Source organism: Macrobrachium rosenbergii, chromosome 21, assembly GCF_040412425.1.
Source record: "Macrobrachium rosenbergii isolate ZJJX-2024 chromosome 21, ASM4041242v1, whole genome shotgun sequence".
Taxonomy (NCBI): domain Eukaryota; kingdom Metazoa; phylum Arthropoda; class Malacostraca; order Decapoda; family Palaemonidae; genus Macrobrachium; species Macrobrachium rosenbergii.
Genome location: NC_089761.1, coordinates 18,383,144 through 18,403,143, shown reverse-complemented (window position 1 = coordinate 18,403,143; position 20,000 = coordinate 18,383,144). Strand labels below are relative to the sequence as shown.

Genomic DNA, 20,000 nt, shown 5'->3' with positions numbered 1-20,000 from the left:
CGTGAAAACTCGCGCAAGGAATCTGATCAAATATATTAATATTAATGGTTCAGTTTAAAACGAAATGGTCTCAAATTACGCATGCAGATAGCTTGGATAATAAATATTTAACAATTTTCTTGAATACGATGTCGAAATGTTGACTTCGCGTGCTATGAAAAGAAACTGCTGTGCAAATCTAAGATTTCTTTTAATTTTTTCTTTGAACTTCATGCTTTCACAATCTAGAATCTTGAACCGATAATTTGAGCAAAGAGATATGGGCGACAAACTCGACTGTTATTACAGTCAGTATTGCAGCAGTCATGAGATGAATACCTTTACCATTACAGGGCATAAAATATTTTTATTTACAAAACGTAAGATGGTTTAGTAATGGCAAATTACTCTCCTCACAGGAAAACACACATAAATTAACGAAGAAAAGTTCTTTATAAAAATTCCAGACGACAACAGAATTTCAACTAACAACCTCAATAGCAAATATTGGCCCATTTTGTACCCATCACTGAAAAGACACGTAAAAAAATTCAGGGTCCAAGGTTAAAACTTCATTAATATAAGAAATGAAAGTACACATGTACAATATGATCTCATTTGCACTTAATTCTTCATACAAAAAGGGAGCGCAGTCCGTAATCAGGTTAGGATTGATAAAACTTAAAGCATTTATTTTTTCAAAAGAACTGAGTTGGGGGGGGGGTATTTCTCATGGTTTAACAAAAGTCTGAAGTACAAGGGTCTGGGAGTGATTTCAGATGGATGAGACAATGTTATATATATATATATATATATATATATATATATATATATATATATATATATATATATATAACTAGTATAACACATGATATATGTTTCATATAATATAATATTTCTGAACTGAACACATGAGTAATCGTGGATTAAATCCACTCTCAATTAAAACCCCACTCTCAATAGGTAGCGCCCTGGCCTTTTATCTGAGAAACTAGGGTTCGATCCCGATGTAAGTCAGAAATTTATGTATATAATATATATATATATATATATATATATATATACTATATATGCGTGTGTGGTTTGTGTATACACATACAAATACATGCGCACATCTGTATGTACATACACGAGAATATATGTTAATACATGCATAGGCTATATGTACAAACGAATGAGTGTTGGTTTATTCCTATTAATAAAAAAAATGTAAACATGCTTTCATAAAAATCCTATAATCAAGAAAGTCAGCAGTCTATTTAAATCGTAATTTAAAAGAAATTATGAGTACATTAGGTAGAAGACGAAATGCTGTACTATGAATATAGTCTTCAATACTTTTCAATTGAGATCAGTTCGAGGCTTTAAAAACTTAGGATAAGAGAATAAAAATACAGATAAGTACGTGAGGAAATACCACACGAATCACTCAAGCCTTTCATCTTATCAAACGTCTTGTTTTCAGAATTGGTTTCCTTGAAAACTCTGGCCATGTGTTCAGCATCCCAGGCCCAAAGCACGACGTCCCGGCAAGAATATAATTAGAGACTCGTCGAAGTTGCCGTTCAGTTATTCAGGTGGCACGCTCTCAAGATGAGGAAGAATTTTGCTCTCCTTTACTTTGCCACAGTCTTCCTTGGGGTATGCACAGGTAAAATACCAATTTTATGTTTTATTTGCAATGCGCTTGTTTGTTTCTGGCTTTCCATGTCAGATTTTTGTTCAGTTTATTCTTGCATTTCTCTTTAACTGTATGTTCTTTTCTCCCTTTCCTACATAACTCTTCTCCAATGGCAACATATACTTATCTCTTTTATGTATGTATATATATATATATATATATATATATATATATATATATATATATATATATATATATATATATATATATATATATGTATATATATATAGTGTGTGCATATGTGTATATACATAATTATATATATATATATATATATATATATATATATATATATATATATATATATATATTATATATATATATTTATGTGTGTGTGTCTGTGTATGTGTTGTCCATAATGATGCAACTATCTTTCATTCGGTCTTCAGAATCACGAACAACAATATCTATTAAAAACCATTCCGACTCTTCCACAGCTTTTTGCTACGATCCCTTCATGGAACTGGGAAGTTCCTGCTACTACTTTTCCGACCAGGAAGCGACCTGGGACTCAGCTAGAGCAACTTGTAAGGGCATGAGTACCTCAAGCCAAACGGCGGATCTTGCAGTCTTCGATAGGACTTGCGGTGACCAAGCGAGTATCATCACCCACGTTACTGACTTAGGTATGGTCATACTTTCATTGAACAGGGTGATATGTTCCTAATGATAACAAAAACGTTGATCATCAATAGAATTGCATTAATACTTAATTAAACGGAAGAGACATGAATGCATACATGCATGCATATATAAATATATATATGTATACATATATATACATATATAAATATATATACATATATATATTTATATTTACATACACACATATACATATATGTATATATATATATATATATATATATATATATATAATTTGATATTAAATCATGAAAAATAAAAAAAATCCTGATGATTATACGAACAATATATTATAAATATAATTACTGGCCACTTTTTTTTACCACATACGTATGTAATTGCAATAACCACAGTATCCTCTTAACTTCTTAATTCCTTCACACTTTTTGGATACGCTTGTCACTACAGAGTCTAAATTCAAAATGTACCAAATGGAGAAAGTATGACGTTCGCAGCATGATTCGAACCGGCAATCGGAATACCAGAACGAGGTTACGTCAGTTTTCTTCATTTGGATATTAGGCTTCGTAGTAACAAGTGTGAAGGGATCGAGAAGCTAAGAGGGTACACTGGTTATTACAATTACATATATCTCTGGTAAAAAAAGTTAGCAGAAGATATATATATATATATATATATACACACCATATATATATCCATAATCTATCTTCAGCTCCAAGCAAGTGGTGGATCGGTGGATCGGACGACCAGCACGAAGGGTACTGGGAGTGGGTTGACGGAACACCCATCAACATGATCAGGGAATACTGGTCCCCAGATGAACCCAACGGCTTTGAGGAAGAGAACGCACTCATTCTGTTCAGGAGACTCAATGAAACTTTTCCTCGATGGAGAGTCGGAGACCACATCTCAACTGACACTCATTATTATATATGTCAATCAGAAGACTAAAACTGACCTTCTGATGCATCATACATGTAAAATGGGAAGCCGAGGTGAACGTCGATCGAAGCATTGTGGGTCGAATGGGAATTCACGGGGGACATCTCTGATACATCGTATATGAAACTGGATTCAAGAATGATCATACTGATATATTACAAAGCGCCAAACACAAAGTAAGATTCTGGCCCACTTCGCGCATCACTAAAGTGGGAAATTAGCCATGATGTCTCAGATATGTCCAGTTGCGACATACGCAATCAGCTGTTTGTAAAATTACCTTGTAATGCATAACGTGTAAGGATGCGCGATTTATAAGTGACTCTAAGTGTGTATGTTCTCCTCTAAAAAGAAAAACTATTAAAACTGGAAATTTTTCAAACATCTGAAGGTTTCATTTCCATTCATAATCTTTTTGAAAGATAGCTGAGTATTTTCGTACTGATGTCTCTCATATACTTTACACATGTATACAAAAACCGACAGAATTACATCAGACAGATTCATATGAATGAAAATCTACATCAAATACCATTATTTAATGATATTTACTACTACATTTTCAAAGTAATCAAATGGCACTAACAATACTGGCCTTAATTTTCTCTCTTATATTGTTCTTCATATTGCATATATCTGTTTGGGGTTTGGTTCATAATCCCGAATCTTAAAATCCTGAATGTCAAAATCCCGAAACTTAAAATCCTGAATGTATTAAAATCCTGAATTATCAGAATCCCGAAATTTAGATTCCCGACAGATCAGAATCCTGAAAACTATAGCCATTCTCTATTCCTTAAGTTTTTTTCTCTCTCTTTTTCTTTTCTCTCTCTTTTTTGTGTAATTCTCTATCTATCTAGGTGATTTACAGTATATTTTATAATTTCAATTACATACCCCTTATACACCCTGTTCAAATTTTACTTAGTATTTGTTATTCGTTCTATCTTCTTATTCAGTATTTTACTGAATATGGCTTTATTTTATTTTTTTTTTTGTTTTGTTTGTAGGCCATTGCCAGCTCTCTCTCTCTCTCTTTTCATATATTCGTTTGTCTGAAATTACAGTAATTGTCCCATATGCAAGGAAACCAGAGGTTTGTCCGACATCATTAAAGGATTAACTTTGTGGGAAACTTAAAACAAAAAGAAAAAAAAGAAATACCTTTATTTCAACACCTTTACAAAACAGTATTTGAATCATTGAGAATACATTAAAACATTTAAAACTAGAATATGGAATTATTTTAAAATGAAAGATTATGAGCAAGAGCCCGAAGATAGTTCATAAGATCTAGTCGGTTTTCACGATCGTTAACTATATTTTGTATCCTTTCTTCACGACGGATAACACATTTTTTTCTTTTTGGACAAGACTCGCCTCATAGAATGCGTTCACATTCATTCATTACGTGCTGCTGCTCTTTTTGAAACTCACCAATTATGCGATAAACACCGACATGCGCATTGCCTACTAAATTTTCCCATCGCCTGTGCCATGCTTCGACATTGTTCTGGGTACGAGGAAATCCACTTTGGAAGCATTCATACAGAGACCACAAATTTGGTGGAAACAATGGAGGCGATCGAACAGCTACACCGTTGCGCAGATATTTTCTTATTCTGCCATGCATAATTAGTTTCAAACCAATCGACAACTTCATGAGCTTCATCAGGCAGATGCAGTTTCAGTTCATCGAAAGCTCCTGGTATTTCAGCAGATGGAAGGAATGCTAATGCAAACAAATGACGTAGTTTTAGACTGAAATTTTCGTCGTTACCATATCGTATAGCCAATCCACTTGACTGAAGTCTGCGCCAAATGCACTGGCCAAAGTGGAAAAAACAAACTTTATTGGTGACCGCTTCAAATTCACTTTTTGTGGCTTTGATTACACTTAACTCTTGATCTGTCATTATGATTCGAGGGTTTAAACACAATCCATTCTCGTCTGCAAAGTCTACCAAATCTTCAAATAACCGTTTATAAAGTGACTCTCACTTTTTCCTGTCATTAGAATATATACTAGCGGATATGTTCTAGAGGTATCTGAGCAAACAGGAGCATGAATTGTGTAAAGTTGATAAAAAATTGTGGGGACAGTTTTGAAGGTTCCGTCCATGATCACATTGAAGCATGTGCTAGTTTCTCTACACTAGCTTTAGTGGTAAACATTAGAAGTCTCTCTCCTTCTAGAGTCAAATCCTTCACTAAAAACAATTCAGCATTTAATGTTTTTGCAGCACCAGAGGAACTTCTATAATCAATAGTCTTTGGTTCTGGAAGATGATGAGCTTTACCGAATTCTTTTAATCTTTTGATGAAGTGCATTTTTGATGGCAAACATGGAACAATTTCGGGTTAGCAGTGGTTGTACACGATTGTATAATCTGACATGGGGCATCTTTTGTGTTTTAGCTTGGTTTTTACTTCACCTATGATCTTCGAAACGTTCGCTGCACTTGCATTGGGTGAATGGTTGTGGTCTACAGATTTTTAAGAATATGTTGTCCATTTGAAAATATGGTTGTGCTCGGCCTTTGCAATTAAGCAGTTTCCTACTTTCACAACACCAGTAGTATCTATTGTTTAAACTTTTCTCTTTCACCATCAAATAGCCATGTGCATTTAACTTATTAAAACCTTTTTGCAGAAGGAACAATTTCTGAGATCTCTTCCATTGTTGTTATGGGCTTTACGCTTTTTAGTATTTTGTAGACCACAATGGAGAAGTGACTTTATGATAACACAGGAACAGACTAAACTAAAAGACATCGTTACAAGAAGCCTAAAATGGTAATTGCCCCAAGCTCGTACAAGAGAGGAGAGAGAGATGGTTAAGACAAATGGATAATTTACTGGGATTATGATAATTCGGGATTTTAAGATTCAGAGTTTTGATAATTCAGGATTTTAATTCATTCAGGGATTTTAAGTTTAGGGATTTTACATTCGGGATTTTGATCGGAACCCATCTGTTTGTGGATGCATCTTCAATTTATTCGTTATTTTCTCCTTTCTGTTTCCCATTTCTTTCAAACGGCCATATGACTATACGCAACATTTTAAGCAGAATAAATAATAAAAAAACCCTTTCTTAAGTCGCTAAAAACGTTTTGCATAAAAGGCTTGTTTAAAAGTCTCTCTCTCTCTCTCTCTCTCTCTCTCTCTCTCTCTCTCTCCATATATATATATATATATATATATATATATATATATATATATATATATATATATATATATATATTTATATTATATATATACACACATAAAACGTAAAATAGTAACTACTAACATTTAATTAAAGTTAGAAAAGTGAAACAGCTGAAATGAAAGATTTCATTAAATTTTGGAAATGCTGCAAAGTCGGCCCAAAGCGTTCTTCTCAGACTAGCAGTTTCCCAGGAAACATTAATATAGCCACCCTCCCTTTGCGAAGCGTATATTTGCTCGGCTTAAAACGGTACTCCACACCCAAGGTTCCAAAAGTGAAATTAAGGAATCACAGACAGAGCGCCAATCTCCTCATTCAGATAATCAAAACTGGAGAAGTACCTTCATGTACTTCACGTCCTTGGGGTGCTTTGGGTACCTTCCTGAGCATCTGCAGGTTTAGTTTTGAGAGAGAATCCTTTACGTTGTAAAAATCCCTTTGTAAAAGGCAACCATAAACAAGTACTGTACCTACAGTTACTGATCATGTTGTTTCATTTTTCGTTCGACACATCAGTACAAATGCATATGCGTGTGAAGGCGCATGCAAATATATGAAAGCATATTTTCAGAGATTTAAGAAATTAAGAGATCAACACATGAAACGTATCAGATTAACTGTAACGTGGGTCCCCTTGCATACTTAAGAGATATGACGCCTGTGAATTCGTTGCTTCCCTTCAAAGGCATTAAGATATATTCGTTAAAAATTACCATTTTTTTTTATCGTACACTACTTTTCTTTGCTTCAGCCCTTTGCAAGTTTTTAGGGATGAGGTCGCTAGCCCCCAGACTGACGCTGTTGGCCATTCACAAAAAGGCTCGAATTATGGCGGTAGGATTGAATTAACAACCTCGTGAATGAAAGCCCAGTGCTGTGCCATGCAGCCGCAAGCGTACACAAATACATGCATGCATACATACATATATACATTCAAAAAACACATGCACACAAACTATATATATATATATATATATATATATATATATATATATATATATATATATGTATATGTATATATATATCTTTATATACACATGTATATATATATTTTTATAAACATATATATATATATATATATATACATGTACATAATTATAAATATATATACTGTCAAGTTATATAATATATATTTATATGTATACATGTATATATGTATATAAGCTACATGTATATATAATTATATATATATATATATATATATATATATATATATATATATATATATATATATATGTGTGTGTGTGTGTGTGTGTATATATGTGTGTGTATATATATACTATAAAGTTATTCAATTTATGACTGATTGCTAGATTGATGCACCCATTCAAATTCAAGTTCGCCGACGCCCACTAGTCATTAATTTCGCTTTGTACAAAATGCGACAGGTTCACCTACAAGAGTATGCTAGGTGTCGGCGACTAAAACCACACGTCCCAAGCTTGATACAAGCCAGATAACTCGTTGTGGACATCTTAGGATGATAAATGGTCCCTAAATGGCGAATGCACTTAGTTTGTTGAGGCTAACGGCAAGCCCACTTTTTACTCATGCGGTAAGCAGAGAAATCAAGAAATCACATTCTCAGCAATAAGCACAGTGTAAAAGTCACCATAAGGCTGAAGCAGCCTATCGGAGTTTGCGGACCCATAACTTTTATTTATGATGAAAGAGGGTCAAAGGAACAACTACAAAATCTTGGGGGAATTGAGTGTCCTTGGATATAGTACACAAACGACACATGACGAACATTTTTTAACGAGAAAATTGGATCTCGTGAAACCAAAGTGAAAGGAGTGTGTTCATGGCTGGTATAAACGATAGTAAACGCGTGTGTTAGCTCTGCTGATAAGACTGACTTGTAAAATTAGGCGCGTGGTCCAGTTAAGGAAAGATGTAATAGCGAAAGGCAACATTTTGTAAGGCTCTGCATTTGTGCCTTGCTAAATTTGGGACACGAGAGAGTTGTTAAACTGGGTTGCCAAAATGCAATGGCAGGTGACACAGGAAACAATGCTGCTTGGAGAGCCTGCAGTCATGGAGAATGGAAAGAAAACAGCGGAAGCGTGCAATGATTGCTTAAAAAAAAAAGTGTTCATAAGCAGCCTTGAAGAAGAGGAAATAGTTATAAAATGACTATCCGATACTATTAGTACAAAACTGATGGCTTCAGCGATGGCTAAAACAGATTTACTGTAGGTACTTCTGATCGTTAACTGGTTGAAACAAAAGTCGAAAAAGAATGTAGTTTTGGCTGGGGGAAAAAGGTTCAAACTGTAGCTTTGAATATATCTAGAACAAATTTCATAAGAAATAAAAATAGTATATAACGAGAAGACGGATGAAAAATGGGCTAGGTTACACTATACAAAATGTAGCAAGGTCATTAGATGTAGGTAAAATTCAGGGATGGGGGTCAGTGACTCAGTAGGGAATATTTATGGGATAAAGGATGTAAAGCAGTAGGCAGTGCTATGATGAAAGAGATTTAGTGAAGGAAACATGGAGGGTGTTCCAAGAGAATCTGAAGGAAAAAAAAAAGAGAAGAGTATACACATACACAAGTGTATGGATAACACTGTCGGGATGAAAGTAAAAACGGAAAGAGGAAGTAAAAAAAATTCAGCAACGACTCTGAGCAAGTACTTTACAGAGAAAAAGAGGCTGTACTGGATGGATGTAAAGGTGCAATAAAAGGTTAATGAGTGACCTGATCCCAGAATAAGACGTAAACACAGATGCCAGAGAGGTAGGTCTGAGTGGTGCAAGAGGGGGATTACTGTAAAACGGAGAATTTTCGTGGAAGTGACTGTTGAGGATATGAAGTGTGATTACAAGATTGGAACGGGAAAGGCGCCAGGAACTAAAGGGATCATAAGAGAGATGCCAATGTACGGTGATGGCACATGTGAATTGAGAAGCTGACCAGGTTATGTAAAGTTTTGTTGAATGTGGGAATAATAAAAAATGACTGAGTGACAAATATTTGTTCCTATGGCAGGGTGATAAAGGAGACTACAAATAAAAGGAACATAACCTTGCATGATACATTATACCATGAATATCATGGAGTAATGTTTTTCACCGGCGGCCTGATAAGCAAGAGGAAGGTAACATTTAATCATATCACTAGTTTTCATTTTCAAAGACTAAGATACTCATCGTTATAAAGTACACCTACAATGGCAAAGCAACTATAACCTACTGGTCAGAAAGAAAAGTGAAAAAACGATAAAAGGAAAAGGAAAAAAATTCCGTTAACAATTTTCTCACCCCAAGCGATGGCAAGCTTCAATCAACTTTGACCCTCCATACTGGATGCCAGTTGAAGCAGCGAATAAAATTCTGGACGAAAGAATGACACCATAGGTTTTTAACAACCTGCGAGTTGTAACATTTGTTTGTTGTTTATTTATCTGGTTCTCGACTATTCAATTTCTTGCTTTTACAAACTGTCTCTGTGGTCGAACTTATTCTCATCTTTTCCTGCATATACTGCACACACACACACACACAAATATACATGTATACACACATATACATATATAATATATATATATATATATATATATATATATATATATATATATATATATATATAAACCATATAAACTGTATAATGGTAAAATCCAGTTCATGAACATGGCAAAAACAAAATAAGGGAAACGAAATGAACGACAATAAAATAGGTGATAGTAAACATAAAACGGAACTGTTAAAAATATCACGAAAAATAAAATGAATGTATATTTAAAAACACAAGATTGTAACATTGCGGCAAATTGCACCCATTCATATTAATATAATGCAGAATGTCATAGGGTAATATATATTTTTGTCCTTCACTTGTGGAGAGACGCTACGCATATAAACATATTATACTCACATACATTTTTCCCATTTTAACCCTTTCCTCATTAAAAGCAGTGAGCCAGGTGATAACCTTCCAGCCCTTGCAATGTCTATGGGGATGGGATTGTGAGCCTCATGCCTTCTTTGAACTACCGAGTACCCTATTCATTGCTTGGGTTCACAGGTCACTAAGGTTTTTTAACGGTGTCTGGCCATTCACACACAGACACAGGCACATATATATACTGTATATATATATATGTATATATATATATATATATATATATATATATATATATATATATATATATATATATACACACCTCACACAAACACAAGCACACACACACATATATATATACAAAAATATAGCCTATATTGTATGTGTGCTTATACTTTCATCCTAACACAAACTATGAAAGCATCAAACATTACGGTTGCTCTATTCGATTCTGATCTAAGGGACAGGATCATAAAAGCAATCATGATATCGTTCGTTCCTTGGAAAAGGATTGGATCTTTAAAAAGGAAATCTTCCCGAAAATACAAGAGGGATCCGACGAGATTTGCAGAGCGAGAATGGAGAGCAGAGGTATACGTTACTCAATCATTATATGACACTAAATTCACTTTGCATATCCATGCAGATTTCCATAAATGTTTCCTCTTTCAATTTTTCCTCCGTGCGCCAAAGACAGATATAAGCAAGGCACTGAAAGAATAAATAGATGATAAACAAGTACATATCCATTCGCATATCGATAAATGTTTTGCCTTTCCTTCCTTTTGCATACGAAAAAGGGGAGAGTTAAGACATTTAAAAAATTCATAAAGAAATGAAAACACTTCGTCGTCCATTTCCAAACATGTCAAAAAGAAGTCAGCGTTTCAAAAGTATGAATATATGAATGACAATAATCAATAAATGAATATGCAGATATATAAGTCGTTGAGTTTTACTTAGGCTCTTCTGTTCCAATTTCAATATAAAATAAACATCATGATAAACCGGTCCTCCATTTTTCCTCTCGCTGATAGAGTAAAATGTTTGCTTTCAGACTTTCAAAGTTATTTTTAAAAAAGGCTATTTTAATGTAGCTTGTTAGTTGCATTTAATCTACTATTTTCCGAGTTATATGTAAATAGAAAGAGAGATTATGGAATATGATCACAGTGTACATACATACATACATACATACACACACACACACACACACATATATATATATATATATATATATATATATATATATATATATATATATATATATATATATATATATATATATCACATATAATATATAATATATATATATATATATATATATATATATATATATATATATATATATATATATATAGAATATATATATATAGAGAGAGAGAGAGAGAGAGAGAGAGAAGAGATGCAGTTAAGAATATGACGGTAAAGGAGGCCACTATTACATGCAACAAGTGATTTCATTATTCCTGATTAGATTTTTCAGGTCAAGGAATGTGAATGGTCGATGCTGGCGACGAGGAATGTTGATAAGACGAGGAAATGGTATAATGATGTTGGAAGAGGAAGAGAGAGAGAGAGAGAGAGAGAGAGAGAGAGAGAGAGAGAGAGAGAGAGGTCTGGAATTGGTGAAATTCTGTGCAAAGATAAGCAGTATTCACTGTACGACCCATCATTGAGAAGAGTACAAAAATTGCACGATTTATCTTTTTTTTAAAAAGAAAATAAATATTTCAGTATCAAAATCCACTTCACTGTCACCAGGTGCCTTAACACTGCTTTAATAGCGACAACATAAATAACTAAAACATTTATTTCGTATGCATATTATAAAAAGAAAAGGAATGGTCTTCACTAAATGGAATGCATTTCAAAAGTCCCGATGTGACCGTCAAATAAAAAAAGTTTTTTTTTTTTTGGTAGAACGTCAAATACCGCTGAGCAATAAAATGGACGACCTACAGCAAAAATAACAATAATTTTTTTAGTTCTTTCCCGAGTTCTACGATGTCAAGGCCAACACTCATCGTGAAGCCTGCTGCTACCTCACGCAAACATTTCCATTTTTTCTCTTCATTTTTCGCTGCATGATTTGCCTCATTTGCGCTTTCGAATTTCCTTTACAAGATACCACGTCCAATGTAACTGTGGAACATCGGGAGGCTGAACACAGGCCATGTTTGCTTTAAATCGCTTTGCCGGATGACTGGTTACGAGCAGATGAAATGATGGCGGTCTCTGGCAATGAGCCCTTACAATGTCGCCAACTACGTATAATGCAGCTATCCTCATTTAAGCATGGAAACATTCAAATAGTGTTTACAGGAAGAATTGGAGCCACGAGGAAAATTAATTAATTATGATGGGACGATTGCGAGCGTGTACGCACACACTTATTTTATATTTAACGTGTATTATCTATGCATGTGTAAGTGACCTGTGCCTTTGGTTACGGGTTAAATTTCCATTTGTTTTCACGTGGGGTGAATACTGGGATATAGCAAACAATCTACGTAATTTGAAACAAAGCGGTTACACTTCTAATGGGTTCATAAATATAATTACAGAAAGTGATATACGACGACATGGAAAAACCAGACTTCCAAACTTCCTCAAAAACATATAACGGACGGAAGCTGACAAATCTGGTACACTGGAAATCTCAAATAAAAGTGATTATTAATCCAGAGAGAAAGAGAACACTTAGGAATGTTAGGACATACAGAGGAGTATACGTCGGCAACGATCATCTTGTCATTGCCACTCTTCAAATGGAATGAAAAGCAATCGGCAAAAAACTTGGCAGAGTACCTAGGTTTCATACAGTACAGCTTCATGAAGATAGACATCGATAGACTTGCAACTGAGGACTGTGGTTTAACATGGAGAATGTATATCAGTCAACTGAAAAAAAAAGTACTGGAATACGGGCTAAGAAGACGGAAACTTTGAATATTGGATAACACCTGGGATACAGTAAAGAAGAGACACAAACAAAAGGTACATGAAAACAAACTTCAGCGAGGAGATGAAGAACACAAAATACCCAAGTCTAGATAGAAACGTTAAACGAAGATCAAGAGATAAGTGAAAATATTTAAGACAGATTCAGCATGTTGGCAAAGCCCAGTATTCCGGGAGTGGCACTGGTATTAGGGTAGCCAATAAAATTATTAATGAGGCGTCAACGGATGAATGGAATGGAATATTAGAGCTTAGGCCACATGCCAAGCGCTGGGACCTATGAGATCATTCAGATCTGGAAGGGAAACTGAGAGTAAAAGGTTACAAAGGTGCAACAGGAAGAAAACCTCGCAGTTGCACTATGAAATAATTGTTAGGAGACGGTGGATAGCAAACTGGAAGAAAGATAATATAAATGGAAGTAGAGTAAAAGGAATGAAAGGTGTTGCAGCTAGGGGCCGAAGGGACGCTGCAAAGAACCTTTAGTAATGCATAGGCTACAGTGCACCCCGTGAGGTGCACTGACGGCACTAACCCCCTACGGGATCCATGGATGACAGGAAAAAGGAAATAACTGTCAAATGCAAAGATGGGTCAGTAACATCAGCTGAAAAAAGACAACGCTGGGCGGTACAAAAATTTTTTTTAGGGTCATTAATAAGATATGAGGAGGATAATTCTAATCATATAACAGAAGCTGTTCCTAAATATTTGATACAAGTGGTCCGAGACGGAAGAGGAGGTTTGGCGCGGAGTACCGATACAAACTTAACAGATTACTTGAAAGTGATTATGAATGAATTTACAATTTTTTTAGGTGGAGCCAATAGTAAAGAAACTTGGTAGGTGGAAAGCACTAGATTATGTTGGAATCGGCAAAGAAATGATTTTAGCTGAAACTGAAATGACACCTCGTATGCTAACTACTGTAGATGATGACTGGAAGCCGAAGTCTTAGCTAAGGTACCACGGATGATGACCTGGCTGAATGTGGTATTTCAGTGCCCTTATTCTCAATAGGCTTGGGAAAAAATTGATGAAATACTTCAGAGGTGGACCTTGTTTTTGAAGAGGTAGGAGGCGCATTGATCAAATATTCGTGGTAAAATATGTTGTGCAGCAGTGAGTGCGGGATTTGAAAATCCCCTTCTTATGGATTTTGTTAATTGCGAGAAAGCACACGAGTGTCCACAGATCTTGAATCATTATAGTATTCCCGTTAAATAAATAAATCTAAATGGAATTTTCCACGAACGAAATCGATTCAGTTAAGTTTGAATGTCTTGTCAAGTAAATTTGCAGTGAACAGTGTTCTACAAGGGAATGTTATCTCACCTTTGCTGTTTGCCTTTCTCGTTAACTGAATAATGACAAAGTGGTCGGAACGGAAGAAATTTAAACTGAAGTAACAGAAACTCGACAGACTTAGAATATTTAGATGACGCTGTTTTAATCAGCAAAACACAACAAGTTTTACAAAGCTTGCCTAATAGAATGAAACATTATATATCTAAAGAGACGGGACTCAAAATAAGTCTACGAAAAACAGAAGAAATGAAGACAGCGTGCAAAAATGGATACAATAATATTAGGAGGAGAAAGGCTTGAGGTTGAATCTAACAAATATTTAGGGGAAAAATTATATACAATACGGGTTCTTCTGAGTATGAAATAGTGAAATGTAAAAAGGCAAATCAAGCAACAGGAAAGCTAAAAATGATTTGGAAATCAGATCGACTGAAATAACAAACGAAAGCATGATCATACTTAAGTCTAGTAAGATCTGAATTGGTAAATTGACATAAATCATGGTATTTGAATGAAACTCCATCTGAAAGATTTTGTAGATTTGGCTGGATAAATTTAGAAATGAGAAAAACGGGAACTTACGTTAGTTCCTTAAGTAGATGAAGTAAAGATGCAAGGGAAGTGGAAATGGCTTGGAATGAAGGGAATATAGAATTTAGGACAAAGGCCAAGCGCTGGAACCTATGAGGTTGTTCAGCGCTGAAAGGGAAATTGACAGTAAGAAGGTTTCAAAGGTGTAAAACTCGCAGTTGCACTATGAAACAATTGTTAGAGAGGGTGGAAAGTAAGATGGAAGAAAGAATATGAACGGAGGTACAGTTAAAAGGAATGAAAGAGATTGCAGCTAGGGGCCGAAGGGACGCTGCAAAGAACCTAAAGTAATGCCTACAGTGCACCACGTGAAGTGCAATGATGGCACTATTCCCCTCTCCCCCGCCACGGGGGAGATGGCTTGGACATGTCCTTCGCGCAACCCCCGGAAGAAAGGTACGTGGTCGTGCCACGTGGGTTGGAGGCGAGTTATTAATACATCTGTCCATCTTCGTCAAAGGTTATTTATTATTTATTTAATACATTACAAGAGGTAAGAACTAAAGTTGCAATCCAGAAACACTCAGAGAATTTATCTGAAGTTAAAAGAACAAAAACAGTAAGGCACATATTCACACACACACACAGAGACACAGAGAGAGAGAGAGAGAGAGAGAGAGAGAGAGAGAGAGAGAGAGAGGAACGGAAAATGGTTGGAGAATGTTTCATCAGTAAAAGGGGAACTTCAAAGTGTTCAGTCTGCAGGTATCCCTCGCGTAGCCTAATTAATATGCCGAAAATAGACAAAAAGCTTTGGAGAAAGTTATCAATATATCCTTTGCTCATTCATGGTCAACATAATATAACCATTGGTTCCTATATTAATGAAACACTAGTCTGTAGTTCGATAGGCCGTAAATATACCAATCATGAATCTCAGCCTGTTTTATCATAAAACAATAAATAGTGCTAATTTGTTGAAAAGATTAACTGCATCAGCCGAAATGACTTTGTAATACGTTTTTTCAATCCTTCTAATTATTCTTTTTTCTTCAATATTTGTGTTTCATAAAAGCTGGCCAATATTTCATATATGGTTAAAAGGATCTTATAGTCATTCTGAATCTTACGTATATATTTGTTCCATACTATAGATATCGTCGTGTCTCTAATCCATTCATACAATCCTCGAATTTCTTTCCAAATATTTATGAATTTTAGCACGAAATGCATTCGTGTAAGAAATATTTTTCCTCCCTCCCGCCTTCACGGATCCCAGACTTAAATAAACCCCCCAAAAATATATTCCCTTCTGATGTCGACGTAAATCAGCCAGCAAGATTTTACAGAGACGTTCTTGGGGGCAAAACACTAAGGCTAGTTTAATTTTACTTGGAAAAATTTTCTTACTTTTTATGAAACAAAGACCGGTCGGACGGTCAAAGCAATGCTCTTATTCTGAGAGCTTGATGGATACATAGACAAAAACGTTCCGGCAATCTTTAATTTTTGGTTAATATAAATGACAATGAATGGCCAACCTAATGCTCTTATTTACGGTACCTAAAGCGGAATGTCAACAAAGAAGAAGAAGAAAGAAGAAGAAAAGAAGAAGAGAAGAAAGAAGAAGAAGAAGAAAGAAGAAGAAGAAGAAGAAGGAGAAAGAGGAGAGGAGAGGAGGAGGGAGGAGGAGGAGGAGGGGAGGAGGAGGAGGAGGAGGAGGAGGAGGAATGTTTGGTTTCAGCTCTGGAAAGACAGAAGCTTAAAGGATTCTGGGAAATAAGAGGCAGAGAGATAATGGCAACGCTTGGTGAGGAATGTGCATGTATAAATGGTATTTCGAGTGCTCGTCTTCCGTGCGACATGACATGTCATTATAAATGTGAAATACTTCAGTCAATGCTTTTGAAGTATATAAATGTGTGTGTATATATATATATATATATATATATATATATATATATATATATATATATATATATATATATATACATATATATATATATATATATATATATATATATATATATATATATGTATGTATGTGTATATATATATATATATATATATATATATAATATACATAAATACATACATATATATACATATATATATACACATATATAAATACATACACTATATGTGTATATATATAATATATATACACATATATAAATATATAATATTTGTATTTTTATGCACATTATTTACATCCTTCTGAGAAGATCACTCCACGGGTTGCTGCCTATCCGAATATCAGGGAGCATTTTTGGGATGAAGCTGCTACCGCCATTCCATTCGCCACCAGCCTACTCTGACTGACAGAGGAACAACACCATTTAACAAAATATGCAACAAATGCACCTCCGCTACCAGGAATCGAACCTTGGTGCTTTCTAGAGGGTGAAATGGCTACAATAAGCTAATTATACACACGTAAATAATAATTATAGAGTGTGAAGAAAATGTACAGCAAATGCCAAAATAAAAGTGAAGAAAGATTCCTTTCCATGTGTTTGGAAAAGACTTTTCACCTATCTTTTGATTTTGGTATTGCTATACATATATTTTCTCTCTCATATATATATATAAATTATATATGTATGTATTTATCTATTTCTGAATCAACCAATTTAAGATGAAAAGGGAAATGGTAGAGGGATATATAAAATGTGTAAAAACGAATACGTGTCCTTAAGTATTCCAAACACTTCCACTAATGAAATAATATTGTATCGTTTACGTCTAGGAAAATAGCAATGAGGTCTCGATGTCCTGTGTGCTCGGGCCAGGAATTACAGGAACCGTTATATTTGTTAAAACCACTTACCTAGATTCGATCCTTAATAGGGCAAAGAATGAGACACCAACAAAGACTGACAGGTATATCAATAGCGTATATAGTTTTCGACGAATCGCAGGAGGTAAAAGAGACGACATCAATATTGACGTTGGCTGTCAGTGATTGAAGATCTTTTGCCACACACCAGTTTCTAATGGATGACCGTCATTACACTCTTAGCGTTTGGGGAATAATTATATATATATATATATATATATATATATATATATATCTATAAACTGACTGATTTTAAATAAAAATATAAGCACGTGGACACAGCCTACATGCGCACGAACACGTTTCACAAAATTACAAAAACTCTGACACATCTCAAGCACAGTCACTAGCACATTTTGTACCTATAAAAACAAGTAGTAGGATCAAGGGAGTTATTTCTATCACTTTTCATTCGGCTTCTAACTGACAAAAAAGAAAAAAAAATAAAACTTCAAGTGAAGTTATTTTAGGTAAAGTGGCTTCAGCAACACATATATCACACATAAATGCACTTTCATTCGATTCACGTCGCATTTCAAAAATATACCAAGATTTTACTTAATATTACTGAACACAGACATACACAAACATTCACTCAGTTTAATTCAAATTTTGAAAACATATCAAAATGTTTTATAAACATGCGCACATTAAATAAGTTTTATTCCTATTTCACATACATATTTGGCCCTTTTTGAGGAAGAGCTCCGCCTGTGGCCTTAATACGAATTTCATAGAAAATTAAAGGGGCATGTTCCCCCCGTTTTATTGTACAACGAATCTGCTCTACCCGTTGCGCTTGCTGATAGTGTACTTAAAGCAGCGCGTTGTCTAATTTAGAAATAACCTGGATAACTATGGTTAGCCTGTACGAACCCTTCACTGTAGTTACTAATGTCCGATTAGTCTGAAGGAGTAACGTTATGTCTGACTAATGAAAAGGTGTTCATTAGTAGTGCACTATCTATGCAGCATATAACATGAATAAATGAGCTTAAACCAGCTGGCAGATAAATTAACGGATACTCTAAGACACAAGGACTATTGTTAATATCAATAACTTATATGTCTTTTACAATGACATTTACAGCAAGCTTACTGCAAGCAGATTCTGTCTTTGTTAACCTGTATCACCGTGAAACTTAAGTTATACCTATTCAAGTCGTAGGTTCAATAGGAACACATGTACTGTAGTATACATAGGGCGCCCGATTAAGTATTGTTACGGTATTTCTGTTTGCATAAATTCAAATGCGAATAACCAATTGTAAATTGCAAAATACATACAATTCATATTTATATTTCCGCTCTCTGAATTTAATTCATTAACATGAAACTGAATGTTAAACTGACGTTATTTCAGTGGGTATTACAAGTTATCTGAACTATAGATAATTAAAACATATTTATTCAAGTGAATTTCTGTGAGATCTATTTAAGCGGCTCTACAACTTCGCCAAGGTTTTCGTAATCATAATCATTATGAAGACACAAACTAATTCTGTTTACAAGAATGTTATAACGATGTAATTAAATTATTTCTGTTATATACTTAAATTATTGTTTTCAAATAAATTGTTAAAATCTGAGATCGATCAAAACTTGGTTTTGCTCAGTGATTTTTTAGTAGATATTTATTATTTAACAAGGCCGACAACTCTAGTAGGCGTATTCATGTAGCCTACATTAAAAGAGTAATGATGAAATATCCATTGCATATTTATTGCAGCACTGGTAAGTGATTTCAATGATGTTCATTATGACGTTCATATCAATCCAGTTCATTATGTATGTTCATAAATAATTTCATGGGACCAGATATAAATTAAACGAATCACTGGAAATAGCGTGAGTCATCTGTATGCTCAACAGAGCCGCGTATAGATACACACGGTCACATTCGCACGTACAAATACACATACCACACAGATTTATATATACATATATATATGTATGTATATATACATACATAGAGCTATAATACATGCAGTCCCATTTGCCTGCTCAAATATACATACCATACACAGATATATATACATATATATATAATAACTAATATATATATATATATATATATATATATATA

General features: G+C 34.5%; 2 protein-coding genes across 4 annotated transcripts in view; one reads left to right on the top strand and one right to left on the bottom strand.

Annotated features, from left to right (window-relative positions):
- The window catches only part of LOC136849743 (BTB/POZ domain-containing protein 6-B-like), a 119,583-nt gene that overhangs the window by 84,211 nt on the left and 15,372 nt on the right, over positions 1–20,000 (bottom strand). The gene's annotated exons all lie outside the window — the stretch shown is intronic.
- LOC136849739 (C-type lectin domain family 4 member C-like) lies at positions 1,471–3,589 on the top strand. The gene is made up of 3 exons (XM_067123123.1): positions 1,471–1,630; positions 2,098–2,286; positions 2,976–3,589. The coding sequence occupies exons 1-3, from the start codon at positions 1,573–1,575 to the stop codon at positions 3,212–3,214; spliced, it is 486 nt and encodes a 161-aa protein (XP_066979224.1). The 5' UTR covers positions 1,471–1,572; the 3' UTR covers positions 3,215–3,589.